General features: G+C 44.2%; 1 protein-coding gene across 4 annotated transcripts in view; it reads right to left on the bottom strand.

Annotated features, from left to right (window-relative positions):
* The window catches only part of FAM219A (family with sequence similarity 219 member A), a 96,379-nt gene that overhangs the window by 34,667 nt on the left and 43,181 nt on the right, over positions 1 to 18,531 (bottom strand). For all 4 annotated transcript variants that reach the window (XM_082301654.1, XM_082301655.1, XM_082301656.1 and 1 more), the window contains exon 2: positions 4,747 to 4,846. In XM_082301654.1, the coding sequence (XP_082157780.1) occupies positions 4,747 to 4,846 (100 nt within the window). The remainder of the gene's footprint in view (positions 1 to 4,746; positions 4,847 to 18,531) is intronic.

The following is an 18,531-nucleotide window of genomic DNA, read 5'->3' as shown; positions in this document are numbered from 1 at the left end:
TGGGGACCTAGCTTAAGAGTTAGAGCCTTTTTATAAAATGTTTCCCTAATTTACCTACAGAGCATCTTCCCAGAAACAACAGCTGCTGTACCTAATTAGCATTAATCACCTTGTTACAGAAGAGCAACTGGGAATAGTACAGTACTTGAAATACTGACAAAATGATACACTAATGGCATTGATCTGTCCAGTCTACTTCAACTTCCCCTTTATTATTCTGTTTTCTGTATGAACAGCTTCAGTCACAAGTTTTGGAGCAGACTGGGAAGCGATGATGCAGAAAAGGAGCCACAGATGGGGGCAGATACAGAGCCTTTCAGCCTACGCAAGATGCTTGCTGCCTGCTCTGTTTACGACTGCACTTCCCAGTTCTGCATCCTGACCTGCGGCAAGAGCAGTCCTGGAAGGGGATCTCTGAGCATGGCATCCTTCTGAGCAGCACTGGGATAGGCTGTTCTGCTGTGTGCTTCGTGGCTTTTCAATGGAGAGCTTTAGGACAAGCTCTGAACACACACCTTACCCCAGGAGAAGGGGTTAAATACCTATGCCAACTGAAAGATCAATCTCAGAAGCCACATGGGGCAGTCTGTCGTTTACTGGGATCAGAGACCTTCTGTAAAGTTTCAGCCAGAAATGCACCAATTTTGTTAAGCTGAACCCTGAGGGCTTTGTAGTTCTGACTGGTACTCCTGGTACTATTCCTCCCAGATCACACAGCAATTCAATATCTGCCATGAATACACAGCAGCAGGCTGAAGGGCAGGAGCTAACAACACAGACATGTCATCAGCCTCTGTCTCCAGATGGATTATCTCCTCTGTTCATTTCAATCCACCAAGATGGGGCTCAGTCACAAATTAGTTTTGTCCAAGTCAGACACACCAGGGAACACCATTCTCTATGTCCTTGTGACAGTGTTTTTGCTGCTGTTTAACCCTACCAATTCTGCTTGGTCTAAGTGAACAGCATTCCAGTAACTTCCTTGAGGTCGGACTCAGTTTCTCTAGCTTAGACACTCAGTTTTTACATACTTTTATGACCCCTTCGAGGAACCTTCCAAAAACAGTGCCTTATTCCCTATGTAGTCCAAGGAGAGGAGGTGCTTACATCTAAGACCACAGGCACCTTAGAGGGCTGAAGGCTGCTGTGAGTGTCTCTGCCTCTCCCCCACATGCTCATCTGCAGACAGGCATGCAGGACATTTACTGCCAGGCTCTCAGTGTGGTGGATGTGCTGATGAAGATGCCTCTCCCACAATCCCTCATCCCACCTGTTGCTTGTTTCGCAGCACTCCAACCAGTTTCCACATTGCCCATTCTGTTTTAACACAAACTAATGTCATCGACTGCTAGGTAAGAAAGATGCAGACTGTGGGTAGGGATTTCAGAGCAGAGAAGGGAAATTAAAAATGCGAACTAGAAAAGCAGATGGCATAAGCTTCATTAAAATAATATCTCGTCTCCTGGGAATGTTAGGAGGATCTGTTGCCTTCCAGTGGATGTGGTGCCCTGAGATTTACACTTGGGGATTATTCTGTTCCTCTCTCCCTCCTTATCATAACTCTCCTCTGTTTTCAAAAGGCTTGTGGTATGTGCTCCATCTGGATATGGCTCCTAATAAGGATGTGCTGGAGACATCTCCCAAGCACTAATGTACACCCAGCCCCCAACCTGTGCTGTCAGGAGTCTCCTTATCAATGATCTGAAAGAAAGAAAGAAGCATGGCTGAGCCTTGCAGCTCCTGATAGAAAGACAAAGTGTGAGTGTTAGAAAAGGAACAAATTCAGAATTAATATGGATACAATATCAATAAGGGGCTAAAATTATGAACTGTGTGAACTGGGAGATCTTATTTTCCCTTGATGTGAGGTTCTTTTTCTTGATGTGGCCTTAGCATCAAGCACTGTTCCATTTATAAACCACGTGTAACCTTCAGGAAGTCGCTAGAAATATAAGACAGCTGTGAAGTTTTTCCTGTATCTAACTGACCCCCCTCAAGCAAACACGTAGCCAAATGTATTTATTTAGGGCTGAAGAAACAGCCAACGAAAAGACCACTCAAGCAGCAGGATAAATCTGTGTGCAGTTTTCACGCTCTTTCTGTCACACTTCAATCACTGCAGTGTCTGGAAGCAAATGTTGTATTCATGCCGGGTTGGTATTTAATTGAGCTCACTTGAACCAAACTTCCAGCAAGCACATACGACAGATTTATACATGAATCTTTGCAAATTGAAAAATGACATTTATCAACCTTCCATCAGAACATTTGACATTTGAACAATTGATTCTGATTTGACAGTGAAAAATGCCACCATCCACATGGAAAACCTGCAATAGGATTGAACCCCTAGATGCTACCATCCTCAACAATGGCTTGGCCAGTTAAGCTACTAAACATTTGTGTACCACTTTAACTTTTTCTAGCCTTAAAGAGATTAAAAGAAAATCTGACAAGTTTAATGCAGAAGGGACAAAAATATCTAGTCAGGGGAATGGGGGCCAGAGCTGGGAGATGCAATGATTAAGCTGCTAGAAAATTCTAGAGGCTGGGCAGATTTTAAGAATAAGAGCAGCAGGAGCTGGTGTGGATTAAAGGCATGTTACACTGGCGACAGACAATACTGTTAGTCTCATTTTGCCTCAGGTAACCTAGAGCTCATCTGGATATGGCTAAGAGTAGAGAGCTGATCCAAGTGCCACTAGGTATCTGTTCACCTCATTAGAGGGACACTGTTTCCACAGAGAGGTGTTGGAGCAGACTTCTCTCTGGAGACAAGGCAGGAAGATGCCTGTCAGTCTTGCAGGACAATTCCCCTTCAGCAAGTAGGTTTCACCCACTATTATCTTCATAAGCATACTGTGGTCAGCACTGAGTTCACTTGGTGGAAGCACCAGCTGGAAAGGAGGTCCTGGCTACAGTGTGCCTCTACCTACTACAAAAACTGTTCAAACACTTCAATGCCTCCCTTTGACTCTTTATGCCACTCAGCGCTGGCTAAATGAAAAAGAATTTTTCCTGTGTGGAAAAGCAGAAGTTCTGGCAGAAAGGCTAATCATTCTCTTCTATCTGATCCCCAGAAAAAAGCTTGTAAATTCTGCAGAAGTGTGACTGTGGGCTATTTTCATGTATTAGTCCATTTATATAATTACTAACCTTCCAACTAATGTAGTCATCTCCAGTTGATAAATTCCGGCTTACAGAAGATTGAGTTTCTCCTGTCTTATTTTTCTCATTTCTATTATTCCAGTTTTCATTGTTTTATCCTCTATGCCATTTCTGAATGTTTATGGGACTTGTTCCTCCCAAATATGCTCTACTAAATTTTCTTTGCCGACTCCTGCTTTTTACGTAAAAGTCATTAATGAACATATACATAAAATGACTATTGGAGAACTCCATTAGCAATGTCCTTTCTCCTGATACTTTCTCCTTCAACACCACCTGATGTGTTTTGACTTCCCAAGTTTCTTATTCTACTGGCTTTATTTATAATACTGAGGTTTGTTAAGGATCTTCCTCAAATTACTTCTCCATTTAATTTGTATGAATTGAACTTGTTTACCCTGAATCCAAACCTATTTTCAATGATTTGATCTCCTAGAATGCTCTCATTACTTACTAAAGCTAAGTCCAAAAAAGCACCATTTCCTGTCACTTTAGTGAATCTCAGGAGGATATTTTTATTGCCTAGAAAGTCAAGAATATCGCAGACTTACCAATAATAGCATCAATTGCTATCTAACCTGTTTCCTGGTGTTAAATTATCCAAAACAACTACTAAGTAATTATCTGTCTAGTAACATTAAAGAACTCTCTTGGCAGTGAAAAAGGATCTTGGTGTCATATGGCATGCTGGCAGTAATTATTTTTTACCAAACTATGAATTGTGCTGTCATTAACACACACTGCTGCTCCCTGCCTTTTCCTGAAAAGCAGCCACTGGTTTTAGAGTATTCATGACTTGCATAACCACCCTCAATCAGCTTCAGCAGCATCCTCTCAACGTCACTTGTTCTGATGTGAAGGACAGCCAGGGGACTCCTTCCTGATCCTACACTTTTTTCTACACTTAGATTCCCCTTTTTTATCAAAAAGCACACTGTTCCTTTGGCTTGTCTGTCATCAGGTTCTTGGAGCTGTGTGGCTAAATAGTTGCTCAGGTTTTGAAGGCAGGACAGGCATGTGTGGACTGCTCTTGTAAGCATTAGCCTTGAAAGGAAGCAGGGTCTTGTGCAAACAGGATGATTCTGCTTCCAGAACTTAATAAATATTGCTCAGAAATAGCAAGACTATTTGTATGAGAACCTTTACAGACCTAAAAGTCCTGCATTTCACAGTAATGCAGCTCTGTCTTTTCCTGGTAGTGTCTCAACTCTCTGATCTTTTCCCTTTTGTTTGCAACTATTCTGTCTTCTCTTCTTTTTACAGTCCCTCCATATTATCTTCATTCTTTATCTGGCCAAGCCTTGATCTGAGCTTAATAAAAAACCTGTAGGTTTAAAAGAACTATGCCTTGCTTTTAAGGCATAGCTTCCTTTCTTTACCACGTCCACGGATACAGGGGCTTTACATGTTTGTAGGTCAGTTCCCTGAGTCACAGCAGCAGAATTACAATGATAAAACTGCTCTGCAAGCAGCTTGGGCCTTGCTGGCATGCTCAGCCACATGCACGGAGATCTGCACACGATCTGGTATTTCATGCCTTGGATTCAGCCCTTTCACTCTCCATCAGCAAAGACTCACCTAATTTCACTTGAAGTGGGGATGGCTTATAGTTCATGGCTACAGTCTCTCCCTCTCTTGTATCACAATCTCTGTCCGAAATAGCTGCAGCTGTTGGATCCTGTTAAGAAAGAACAGAAATAAAACAGAACGGTTTAGCTGAAAGTTCTACGCCCTCTTCTCTGAGAGGCTATTAGGCGACTCCACCCCCTTCACATTCAGAGGGAGCAGAGAACATGTTGGTGTTTTGAATGCTGAAACCCAGGGGCAAAACACAGAACTTTGGAAGCACATTTACTATCTTAAAAGTACGTCTGGAAATGCCAAATTTCAACATCAGGCTTATATGATGGATGATACTGGGATACTGGGAATATATATATATATATATATATATATAAAGGTGGGTCACCAGTTCAAATTCAGCCTGGGCTGGCAGTAGTCCCAAATAATTTTCATGTGATGACTCCTTGGGGTGTTGTATGAAACACATTTACAGTTTCAGATGAATTCCAAGTGGACCACTCGACCTCAAACTTAAAACTAAAAAGTTTGAGACCAGGTCTATGTGAAAGTCCAGCTTGGAAGGAATGAGGGCTACACAGGTAGGAGAATTCAATTTCTGGTCCCTCTTTCATGGCTGACAGGAAAGATCTGTCAGCAGAGTACCTTTCGCTGTCACTAAAATTTCCCCCCCCCCAAAAACAAATCTCCCCAAACACATTCTGCTCCTGCCTCCTGGCAGACAACATGTACTGAACTCTGTGGTACAACACATCAAAGAACTTAAGAGAGAAACTAACTACCAACTCAGACAGTTCTACCACTGATAAAAATATCTGAAGTCCTTCCACAGCAAACTGCAAACCTCTCCACTTAGCACCATAGTGAAAATTAAAACTGGTTTTCAAACATGTTCTTATTCCCACCTAGAAGCCAGAAGTTAAATTGAACATGCACATACATATATGTGTATGTAAATTTGGGTATATCATAGGTAGAGCTGCACAGGCAAAGCAAACATTCAACTTTAGGTCCAATATATGAATAAACCATCACTTGTAAGAAACAGAACCAGGCATCATAAACTAAATACTAGAATACTATTCCAAACTGGTGAATTGATATTGTCTCTCTCTCTGTTTTTGGAGTTTTTATTTTGTACACAATTTCTTGTAAAATGCAACTCCTCATGGAACTGACACCTGTATGCAAAGCAGAATCACTGAGTTTCAAAGCAAGATAACATCCCTCTTCCCTCTCAGTAAAAAAAAAAAAAAGACTTGTTGAGGCACTCTTCTGCCTGCCTTCTCCCTGCAGTGCACTTTAGCTCTTTTTAATACACTGTGCTTAAGAGAGAAAATGTAATTTTTGAATTAGGCTCTACCTTGGTGGAAACAGGTTAAATAACATATGTAGGGTTATAAGATTTTATCAAAATCCTGCTCCTTTGCACTACCCAGTAGACTTAGACAGTACTTAAAATGGATGGTGCTTACAAGACCTCGCATTCAAGGACAAGGGCAATTTCTTCTGCTTCCACTCCTGTACTTCTCCTCTAATGTAGCAGTTTAGTGACTAGGTAAAAAGGTAAGAGCAATTTGAAAACCAAAAAAAAAGTCTCCAGGAGAACATTTAGGCATAAATCATAGATCAGCTCATGTGGTATCCTTGGAACATGGATCTGGTCTCAAACATGCCCAGATGAAAGGAATAGATCAGAATCCAAGCTACACGAAAGAATCATCATGGTGTGGCCTCTCACCCTTCAGGAGAAGGGAGCACCCGAGATTTGTAGATGCTTGTGGACAAAAGGAATGTTTGAAGTTAAAAGGTTCACAAAATCTTACGAAGTTCTGTTAGTAAATTACACACTTGGCATGGAAATTGGTACATTAGTTCTTGGCCTCTTATTAAGCACCCAGCAGTGGGTTTAGGATAAAAGAGGGAGGTCACAGGAAAGAGAAAAAGAGATACATCCCAGAGAGAGAGGAATTAAAGAGGGGTAGAAAAAAAGAATATAAGAAAGAGAGAAAGAGAGAGAGAGATCACCAATCCTGGCTCCATTGCTGATGCAGCTGATGGGGAGTGCAGGGTCCTGGGGTGCACACACACCTGGGCTTTGTGGGGGTACTTTTTATGGATGAGTTTCTGTGCACTGGAGGTAAATTTCTCTCTTTCTGTGTAATTCAGTTACTGTGCACAGTCCGCTCTCCCAGACCTTTCCAGAAATGGGCTGGAGGCTTCAGGGTATTTGGTGGTCTCCACATCCCCCTACAGTCCATGCCTGCTTCTCGACCTCATTCCTACACTTGGGCTGTGTTGCATTGTGCTTATCTCCAGGAGCCAGGACAAGGATGTTTGTCCCAGAAATGTGCTGTTCTACCTCCATGTGGGCCCATCTCCAGCCACATTCTCTATTCTTTCTTACAGTGTGTTATTACTAACAATCCTTGGCTGCTATTACCAACAATCCTTGGTTGGCACCGCAGCCATCCGGCTATCAGTGTTTGAGACATACACATGAGCTCCCTTACCTTGGGGCTTCTACACATGGGAATAGCTAGATCACACAAAGGACATGTCTGTCTGTCAGACATGCTAGAATCCCTCCAAGAGGGATGTTTAAGATGCTAAGTGGCACCATTTAAGTCCTGGATGAGAACCTTTGCTCTGCCAGTCTGGGAAAAGGCAGGATACAGCCATTTCTAAGGAACATGACTCCAAGAGCTGGGTGCATCCTAGCTGTTACTAAACACAATAAACAAGTCCTTGGAGCCCCAATATGCTGGCTGCAGGAAGGCATGGGAGTAGACATATTATGGGAAATGACATCGTGTAATGGCCACATACTGTCTTCTGTGCTGGTGCAGTCCAGCAGAGAGTCCACTGAGCTCAAAGCCAGAAGCCCACAGGGCAGAGAGGGAGTCTGGCCATGCCTGGACTAGTCCAGGTTCACATTGTTAAAATCATGCTAAAACTCTAAATCCAAACCAGCTCTTACTTTTCGTGGCAAACTGATGTGCTGACAGTAGCTTTACCTTTGTAGGTAACCTGACCGTGACATTAGACATCCATTTGCATCAACCGAGGGAGGGGAGAAATGTTCTGAGGTGCCTTTGAAGATTTGAACTCTGAGCCTGGACCAGTGGACTCAGCTGGAGAAATCTCCAAAATGGGCTCTAGACCAAACACACAGAAAAGGCTTCCTTGGCCTCCAGAGAAAACTACGATGATTTTCAAGAAGTGATTACTTCCATTCTATCTAAGACACTCATCTTAAAAGGAGATGAATCTGTCCTTGGAGATGCATTTCCCTCTCCCCACTGTCTAGACAGGAGGCCTGGTGGAGCTTCTGACACTGGAGGTGGAATGATGCAGGACACGGCAGTGGAGTCAGCCCTAGGAATTCTTCCCCAAGGTTCGGCACAATGCTTTTCAGCCCCAGCAGCACATGTTACAGCTGAGTAGGAGATCCACGACTTGCACAGAGAGATCACAAGCACCATCAGTCTGGGTGACCACCACTGCATGCATGGGCCAGGCCCACTCCTTCCAGAGAATAAAATGGATTTGAGAGGAAACCGAGCCAGGGAAGGTGTCCCCAGTGCCCACATCCCTGGCCCAGGAGTGGCAAGACACTGTCATATTTCCCATCCATCATTTCGCAGACATTCTGCAGCAATTCACAGGCCTCCATAGTAACAATGCCCACTGTGAAAACAGCAGCATTCCCACGCCAGCTCGGCTGGAGCTGTCTCTGCACAAACATGCCCTGCTTCTGTGCATACTGAATGGATGCAGTTCTCTCTCCACAGCTCAACTACTTTACTTGACTGATTAGCCTTTTGCTTGTGAATGCCTAAGAGCACACTGAGATTCAACACAGGCTTTTGCTATTGGAATTCACTTGGCAATTTTTTTTTTTCACAAGCCCACCTAGCCCAACACACTCAGCTCTGCCCCCAATATCAAAATCTCAGCTACATGGTGTGACTCGTCCCAGGACAGATGATGTGATTTCTTATTGCTCCCTGGGGACAACACAACACTCCCAAACAAAAGGCAAGTGCTGAGAAGTGCCTGCAGGGGCTTTAGACAGCTAAAGGTATTTAATACATTTAAGGGATGTTTTTTTGTTCCTGAGGCCTCTGCATGTCTTCATTCCTAAGGAAAAAATACATTCAATCAGAGCACTGCATGAACATTTGGCTGGGGCCAGAGTTTAATCAAAGTTTTCTCCCCACATGCCCACAGCTTAATTGAGCATGCAGTGTCACAGCATTCGAATGGTGGGAAGTTTTCTTACTAGATTGTTTGTTTCTATAGGCTTGACACAAAGGATCTTGAAAACTGCCGTCCTGCTAGGAGCAGCCATAACCCACAGTGTGTATACCATGTGCCATTTCTGAACATCAGAAATTAGTTCCAGCAAACCTCTGAGGAGCAGGAGTGCTGTAAATCATCAGCATGCAGGAGCACAGAGAGAAGGTGAAAACGCTTTAAACTGAAATCTGGGGTTTAAGGGAGATGGCATGCTTAGCAGGCTGTTTATATTTTCTCTTTTAAATCACTTTCCATTTTGCAGTACTTAATAAGAAAGCATCAGCTCAAGAGCCTTTTAGTCGTATTACCTACCTCTCCCAATAACCCACACTGACTATGGGAGGGAAATTGCCCCAAATGATGGAGCTGGGTGCTTGGTACAAACTCTGCCTTCCTTCACAGCTAACACTTCTGACCCCTTGTAAGCTTAACAAGGCCCCACTTTACACTCTGCAAATCCTTGGGGACCCCAGAGCATGTGGAAGGGAATGGGCACACACAATTTCTGTGGTCTTCAGCTACACCTCAAAAACATACGTGTAACTTGAGAAGTCTCTATCTGCCCGTCAAAATCAGTCGTATTTACAGCTCTTATGAAAATGTTCTCCACTTTTCTGTCTGTAGGAAATGCGATGATCACCAAAGCAGCTCTGCTGCTTTTTTCAGATAAAAGCAGAGGGGTGTGATTGCCCTCATCCTCTTATCTCAAGGAAAGACCCAATATACAAGGCTTGACCATAATTTCTCTCCATAGTTCTGAGGCTTCTGTCTGACCACCATCAGTTGAATCAGGATGAGCCAACTCATCAGGAATATCATCCAGCTAACTTGTCTCTCTCCAGTACCCACCAATGATGTGCTTGCTGTCTTCTGTCCTACTTAAAAGATGCTGGGAGTCTCAGTACCAACACGTGTGTGACAGCTTACAGTGAGTGCTTGCAGCTCAGGAGACATCTGCTTTCTGGAGCTGCCCATGTGGATTGCATACTGCACGCAAATGCTAACAGGAAAGGACAAGTCCAAGTGTTTTGTTTCTTTCCTACATCAAACATTGAGTTTGGAAAAAACAGATAGATGTTCTATGCTTGAAGGACTGACTTAGTGAGCAGAAAAACAAGTGAGAAACCACACACACCCTGAATACAGAGGGTACATGTGGGTCAACGAGAAATTTCTATGATTCCAATGTTGTCATTCAGACTCTTGGGCTAGAATATTGTGCTGCTAATTAATATTTATACCTTCAGTCTCTGCCCTGGCAACAGAAAATCCTGTGCTGTTGGCAGATTCCCTCTGCCTCAAGCTGTACCATGCCAGGTGTTCCTGAGAAATCTGGCTGTCGGCAGAAAGCTTCTGGGGAGGGGACTCTGATGGGCACAGGCAGGTACGTAAAATCTCACAGTGTTTTAGGCAGCAGACCTCTGCAGCCCCTACATATCACTGCAATATAGACATAAAGTATCTGTGAACATGAAGTGCCCAAAAAATGCACCAGGAACAAAATTCTTGGGAACCAAGATGTGCCTGGTTTGATGTCTGTGTAAGAAACAGCATAAAGGAAAGGTTCAAATTTATAGGGAATCAGATTTACAGGGGATCAATCCAAACCAAGAGTATAGATGAACAATGATCAGTAATAATGGCATGTTTGGCAAGAGAAAGGAAAGTGTCACAGGACAATGTACAGCAGGAATGGAACCAGAAAGCCTCACAAAAGACTCTCTCATACTCTCAGGCTTCAGCTTAAGGAGTTTTGGAGCCCATTCCTTCAAGGGAGATGTAATCCCCTCATCTGTCCTATGCTACAAGTTAGGAGCTACAACCACACCAGAGCACTAGAAGAATGGGGTTGCTCAGAGAAGAAAGGGGAAGACTAAGGAAGGATATAACAGATGTGTTCAGATATATAAAGGGCCGGCAGAGAGAAAAAGAGGAGTATTTTTTTTCATGTTTCTGATCACTAGAATAAAAAACTATTATCTTAAATTGCACCAGGGTTATAAGGAGTTACACAAAACTGTAGAGGTAAGGCTAAGGAGCTGTACACTTGCCTGATGAAGTTGTGGCATTCTTGTTGCAAAACCAGATTAGAAACTGATGTCACACAAAGTCAACAGAGCTGATCTGGTTTTCAGGCAGACTGATCCTGATTTGGTGCAAACTGTGAAGATCCCTAGTCTTTTTAGGTCCCTTTCCCCCATCTGTCTTAACAGGAGAAGAATTTGCTTCTAGGCCAGACTTATTTAGTCAGAACACCAGTCTATCCTGCAAGAGAGGTTCTCCAAATTCCCCTATGCACTGCCAAGGACCATGTCTGACCTCCACCTTCTCTCTGGGAGAGCTGAAGAAAACAATCTTTTTCCTAGGTCTCACATGTTGAAGGAGCTCTAGAATCACATGGGATCCAGAGCAGAAGGCTCCTGGGAAGACATGATTGTCACTTTTCATCAACACGTGCACTCTGTCAGATCCAGAGCAGTAACTGCTCCTCCCAGCATCCCCACCTTCCCTTTACCAAAGTGAAAATAAATGCCATTTTGGCGACACAGTGACTGATGTACTGAAAAACATTCTGATAGCTACTGACTTGGTTTCAACAAAGCAATAAACAACAACTGTTTATTGACTTTCTACTAGCTCTGCCAATGCACCACTTACAACATTGCTGTTTTTCTTTTCTGAGCAACTACTGAACAGATCTTGTTTAGCAAATTAGGCCTGCAATATCCACTGCAAGATCCAGATTTTGAACCTGATTAGTTTATAATTGTAAGATAAACTGGTGTTTGAAACCATTTTATTTCAGCAATTGAGAAGCCAGCAATGTTAATACTGCTGCATGACTAAAACCTCTAGTGTTATTAATTAAACTGAACCAGCATGTCACTAAAGTGACTTTTTGCCATGTACACCTGCAGCTGGGGTAGCTCAACTTACTGACAGGAGTTCAGACCATTGCTTTGCTTCAAATGGGGGCAGAAGAGAAGTGCCAGTCTCCCTGCGGATGCTGCAGTGCCTGTGCTGAAATGCTCCCTTGGAACCCTGGTCACAAAGGGCCTGCCCAACTGCCATATCCAGGCTGAACAAAATGCAGCAAACAGAAAGGCATAAGCTGTGGAAAGGGAACAAGATGTTTCAGTGGTCTGTTTTCCTAATCAAAAATGACATTTGCAGCACAGGGAAGAAAATATTTTTTTAAGATGATGATGTATGACTAATCTTGGGAGTCTACAGTAGCAGAGGAAGCACCAATTCAGTAGCTAGACCAAATACTTTGGGAAAGCATTTGAGGGACAAAGAAGAAAAACGGGATTAATTACATGATTTCTGTTAGATTTCCCTCTGAGAAACCAGCAGCACAAGCAGCCCCATGTCCTTTCCTTTCAATCAAGATAGAGTATATTTAACACCGTATATCCCTCCAGGCTTTTCTCACACACATAAGCCATCTCTATTATCACATGCATTTATAAGTTTAGTATCTTGTGCTAGCTTTACATGATTTAAATTGGATCATTAACATTGCAAATTAGAGAAATGCCACACTGCACTCCCCACTGCCTGCACTTGCCAAGTGGCTGGCATGTAATAGCTATTTAAAAACAGCTATTAACTGAGGTACGTTTTCAGGATGATTAAATATCAAAATAATTCCTTCCTTGTAAAGGATATATACATGAAGATATTATACCTTTCCTCTTGTACCTCTGATTATACAGCTTCAGCTCCAAGGTACAACATGAGTATTCAAGGTGCTAAAGCATCACAGGTTCCTTAGTAGCTATTGTAAGAGTCACTTTAGCAACTGGCATCTGGCCAAACCAGGATCGTAAAAAACCCCATACAACTTTACAACTGCTCTTTAAACCTCAACTCTTGAGGGGAGGATACCCCTAAAATGATTAAAAAATTGAGCAACATGTCAGAGCCAACGTCACAGTGTGTTTGAAGGTCAGAGGCACAAACAGGAGCCCAGACCCTTCGCTGCACATTCCAGCTGAATCCTATGGAAAACTGCATGGCCCTAGTGCTGTCTGCAAGGGACCACGGCAGGTTCTTGTAGCGACTGAATTCATGCACATTGGTTATTGTCGAGAGCTTATTTCAGGTCTGATCCCACCTTTACTTCTTCAAGGCTTTAACAGAGCCTCACTGAGGGGAACAGTCTGTTTTGAAACAGCTGTTCTCCACCTCAGATGAAGACTTTCACAGACTCTCCTGCATGGTGGAGGGGAACTGTGCTTCCTTCCCGTGGACAACTCTGGGGAACTATGCTTCTTTTCCATGGACAACCCTAACACCTAGCAACACTGGCTGAGGAAGTGCAAGTGGAGCCATCATTACTGACATGCCATGGTTGTTAGCATATATAGAGTGGTTTACGGATCCTCTCCACATGCAGCTAGGCTGTCCCAGCTGTACATGGAAGACAAAATCAAAGCTTGCCTGAAGGAAACACTAGAAATTTTGGTTGGTTCTAACAGATACTGCAGAAGTGATGTATTCTGGCAAAAAAATACCTGGTGCAATACAAATGACAGTAGGAGAGCCCTGTTGCAGTGATGTTAGTTCCCACCAATGTCCTGGAGATTGGATAATTGCTTCCATGAGCCATTGATTGGATCCAGCATGGAAAATATGATGTTATTAAGCTTTCAGAGTCTCTGGCTGTAACAACAATAGTCGGAAAAGCTGGGATGGCTCCACATCCACACCTTTCAATAGACCAAGGGCCCTAATCAGTGGTTCAAAGTCGCAACTATTACTAGCATAAATCTGTGGTCACTTGTTCTTTTCCAGATGGTTTGGGTTTTGTTTTTGTAAGGCAGCTGATTTTTACATGTTCAACTTCCATACAAGTGTAATGAATGAGGTCTTGCTTTTCACTTCTGGAGTATCACTGGCATCTCTAATCCAATACCTCAGATCCTTTTCTGAGCTGTTGGATTGCTTCTTCTGTTCACTCCTTCTCCAATAATAATTTCTCATCTGGTATCTCTCCTGCACCTAGTAAATCTCCCTTCTTACAGAGAGTAAGGGTGTCTGGCTCTGCAAGCTCTCTGACTGTGGTCTCAAGCCAGGAAAGGAGACAGGCTGTAAGCAGGATACAAATGAAGCTCCAAAGAAGCACTGTGGGGGCTTCACCACTCTGGAATGGAGGCTCTCCAGGGAAGCAGTCATAGCACCAAGCCTGTGAGATTTAAAGAAGCATTTGGACAATGCTCCCAGGCACATGGTGCAACTTCTGGGGTTGTCTTGAGCAGATCCAGGAGTTGGACTCTATGAGCCTTGTGGGTCCCTACCAACTCAGAATGTTCTGTGATTCAAGAGATTTATCAGGAACCATAATGGATGCCCAGTGGCATTCAAAGCTTTTCAACAAATATAAAAACCACGGACTTTTCCAACACATCCCCAAAGATGTGCAGCTGCCCACGCTCATGCACCAAGCACATCTACCACACCACAGATAGGTGGGAATCTCAGTGGTGGACACCAGCTTAGCCTGGACAGAGCAGGGACTGACACAGCCCAGGCTGTTGCTGGGCTCAGAGCTTTCCCGGGAGGAAGGCCTGAGAGTTCACTAGTTCATCCAGCAAAGGTAGATCCCAGTGATAAAAAATTGACAGTTTCTCTGCACTAGTACAGAAAACAAAGCCACCAAGCTCGGAGTTCAGCAGCCCTTTTCTCTTTAGCACCATGCTTTCAACTTGTCCCGAGAGACAGAGAGCTCAACCATCAGATTTCCATATTTATAAGGAGAGAGTTTCTGTTTAGCCAAGCTTGCGACAGAAATAACCCCGCAATCAGCAGCAGGAGCAGCAGCACGGCAAATGCATCTGAGGGGCACGGATGTGAAAGCCAGGGGAGATCTCTCTACCTTGGCATGGCTTTCCAGCCCTCCCTGAGAAATTCTGAGGGCACAAACCATTTCGGCTTCTAAAATAAAAGCTTGCCTTGCCCCCGCCCCACATACCTGTATCTCTGTGACTAATTAGCATCCAGAGGGATACAGATTCTCTTCTGATAAAGCAATGTTTGGCTCCCTTCTCCCCTGACACATTTGTATTAGAAATATCCTCATTATGTGACTAATCAGGAAAGCTGAGACAAAGGCACAGAAGCTGACTTAAAGGGAAATCACTGATTTTTATAAAAGCCGCTTATAAATTATTCTGTCTCCAAAGGGAAGGGATATTTCCTCCCCTCCCAGTGCTGAAAAGAAAATGCAAAATTGAGGTTCCTGAAGAAAAACCCATTTTTATTACAGAAGTGGTGGCTTTTGTAATTTCCACTATTTACCGAGCTTGCTCCCAATTCCCTTGGTTACTGCAGGGTTGCAGTTTGTGCACTGCAAAGATCCTGGAGAGCCTGCCAGCCCCGTGCTGCCCACAGGGGCTGGGCTCAGCAAGGTGCCTGACAGCTGCAGCGCTGTCCAATGCTGTGGATGGGAAGTGACAAGGCTGGTCAGCAGTTTACCACATTGAGTTTAAATGTCAGCAGCGCACAAAACGTCAGCCACACCCCTGACTGTCCCTTGAGAGGGTCTGAAGATATTTTAGCTACATCTTTCATGCAGCACAGTGGGCTGAGTGAAGACTAGAGTGTATTGAGGTAATCTGTGCTTGGCAGAAGGTCTCTGAAATAAAGGCAAGCAGACACCATTTAGCAGCAGCAGAAGAGCTTTTTAAAGGAATTTGTTTCCCTTCCACGCTCCCTGGAACGGAGCAGGTGTCCATCCAGCTCCAGCTTGTCTCCTTCACCTCCCGTTGACAGCACCAGAAAGAGATATCAGGCCAGACAGCTTCCGCCTCACTTCTTTCAAGGCAGCCCCTTTATCAGCTGAAATCAAGCCATCTGTCCCCGGCACCCTTTGAGGAGCCACAGCAGATTGTGGAGCATGGGAGGATGCACTGCATGATGTGGAAACAGGAGGTCAAGGGAGCTCATTGCACGCACAAAAATCCAAACCAGGTGCCCATTTGAGCTGGGAATGGAGATGAAAAGGTGAGCACACCATCAGTGCTCCCTGGGACAGGCTGAAGCACATGCACAGGCTCTTGGTCTTTGTTCAACTCCATCCAGGCTGCTGCTCCTTCTGATGCAGATACACAGACCAGCCCCAAGGCCTTGTGCTGGCCCTCCCAAAGGCTTTGCTGGAAGGCAGACTGCTGTGAGCCATGGAGGAGGGGTTGCCTGCTTTGCTTTCTAAGTGCGACTGCCCAAATCTTTGCATTTTGAGAGTTTTTTTTCAGTTGCCAAATGTCTACTCTTTGGGGTGAAATTTGGACATATTTCTTAGCCTAATTTGAAATATGTTCCATATTCATATATAATTTGAAAAACTCCCTTTTATCTCTTTCTTTTGTTGAGGTGGGGTGCTGGGAACACGTTTGGTCACCCTGAGCCCTCCCCTCTAAGTGATATCCCTCTCTGCAAGTACAGCCCCAGGCTTAGGCTGATGAGGGCAGGGGGACTGGCAGGAGGCAAGCAAGGAGGAAAAGCAGGATCTGGCAGTAAGACTAGAGCTGGCTGGAGAAGGTGATGGAAGAAAGAGACTGGATGGATAGCCAGATAACCAGGAGGAAAAAGAAAAACAGTTGAACAATGTTCCTAGAAGAACAAGTCCAAGAAGAGAAGGAAAAGTCAGAACAGGGACAGGGAAAGGCACCCATGGTTAAAAGCACTGGAGGACACAGCTGTCAGATGCCTGTGATGTACCCTCCCAGGCAGTGCTCTGCCAGGGCTCAGAGAGGTGAAGGACAACATCTGACCACTGCTGTTACTTCTCTAAGTGATCTCAGACTACCTTTGAGCGAAGCTCCAGAAGCCTTCTGTCAATGAACAGATTTAGGAATCTGTCTCTGTGACCTGAACACAGCTATGGCTGGTGGCATGCAGCAATGTGCTCAGACAGAGCCCAGAGCCATGCTGGTGATGCTGTGACAGGCCACGTTGGGGTTTTTTACAGTCCATTTTTCTCTTTTAAAACTGCAGGGAACTGACATTAGAAGAAAATAGCAGGGCTAGTTTTCCAAGCTTTCAAATACAGCTACTGCAGCCTAATTTGAGCCCCTGCAGCATATGCGCTACAACACAGTCTGTAATAACATAGTCATGTAAACCCTTTCCCTTGGTAGTTCAGCATGGACCTGTGCTGGAGATGAATCAGGGTTACACAACAAAAGAACAGAAGCCCAAGTTTGTGGTTTCTCGCAGAAGCTGCAAGTGATGTAGCGAAAAGGGGAGCGCACTGCAGAGACAGAAAGATGATTTTGTGATTATACAATGTGGAGCTGTCCTAGAGAACTGGGACCTTATGCTCTTACAAGAAATGTGTCAAGTCTCTAAAACCAGATGTCCCGCAAAGGGTCACTAATAAGGCCTCCCTACTTTGCTGGAACAGTGGATCAGAGCCCTGCAGTGTGATATGCTGAGTGCTTACAAATGCTACCAAAATTGAGTGGGAGTTGCACTTTGAGCAGGTGAAAAGATGTGAATCAGAAGAGGGGGAACAGACTCACGCAATAGGTACCTTACACTATACACCCCAAATGTGTTTCTGGCCTTAGCAGGTCTGTCTCAAGCCCTTATCACTGGAGTAACAAGATCACGAGAGAGGGAAGGTATTTTGAAAAGACTAGGGGCATCTGGTAATTTCTGACATTTCTAATCCATCCCTTCACCTAGCAGCAGGGCTGCAGAGATGAACAGGGACTTTGTGAAGTGCTCAGATGCTATCTGTCATGCCAAATGCCATAGAGCAGTCCATAAAGCATCTTTCTAGGCCATCAGGGGAGTTTTGTTCTTATGCCTTTCTTCATCTTGTGTGTGCATGGCTCTGACATGTCTTTCCATACCTGCTTTTCCAGAATTAGCTTGTGAATGTCCTCCTGCTCTTTGCTCAGTTAATTTTCTCACGAACTTACTCCTTTCTCATTGTCATCCAAACTACTGCAATCCACGGAGAGAGCCAATCTTTCATTTATGTCACACGTCCCTCATCAATGTAAAGAGTCACCTCTCTACCAATCTGTCCTTCCCTCTGTCTTGAAAGCCTATTTGCAAGCTTCCCTGCCAGCATTACCCCGCTGCCTGTGCAGCCATTCTCCTCCAAAAACTGGGAGAGTGGAAGGCCTCATTGAAGTAAGAGCTACTGAAGTAAGGGACTACTATAATAAATGAGAGCAGCAGCCCTAACTCTTACCTTGATAGTTATCAAAGACTTGTGCTCACCCCAAACAAGGGTGCATGCCCTGGGATGACCTGGCACTTGGAGAAGTTCCCTTTCCAGACCTTCTACTTAGAGGCCTGCCAGAGGTGCTGAAAAAAGAATGTCTATCCCTTCTGACACTGTTTATTTCTACTTTGGTATAGATCCCTGCATCCATTAACATGAGTCCTGTACCCACAAACTATAGCAATGGATTTGCAACTCAGCCTCTTCCCCCTCACCACACTGACTCAGCTTTGGGATCA

The sequence above is a fragment of the Coloeus monedula genome (genome assembly GCF_965178545.1).
Source record: "Coloeus monedula genome assembly, chromosome: Z".
Classification (NCBI taxonomy): domain Eukaryota; kingdom Metazoa; phylum Chordata; class Aves; order Passeriformes; family Corvidae; genus Coloeus; species Coloeus monedula.
Note: the sequence above shows the minus strand (reverse complement) of the source record. Positions and strands in the feature narration are given on the sequence as shown.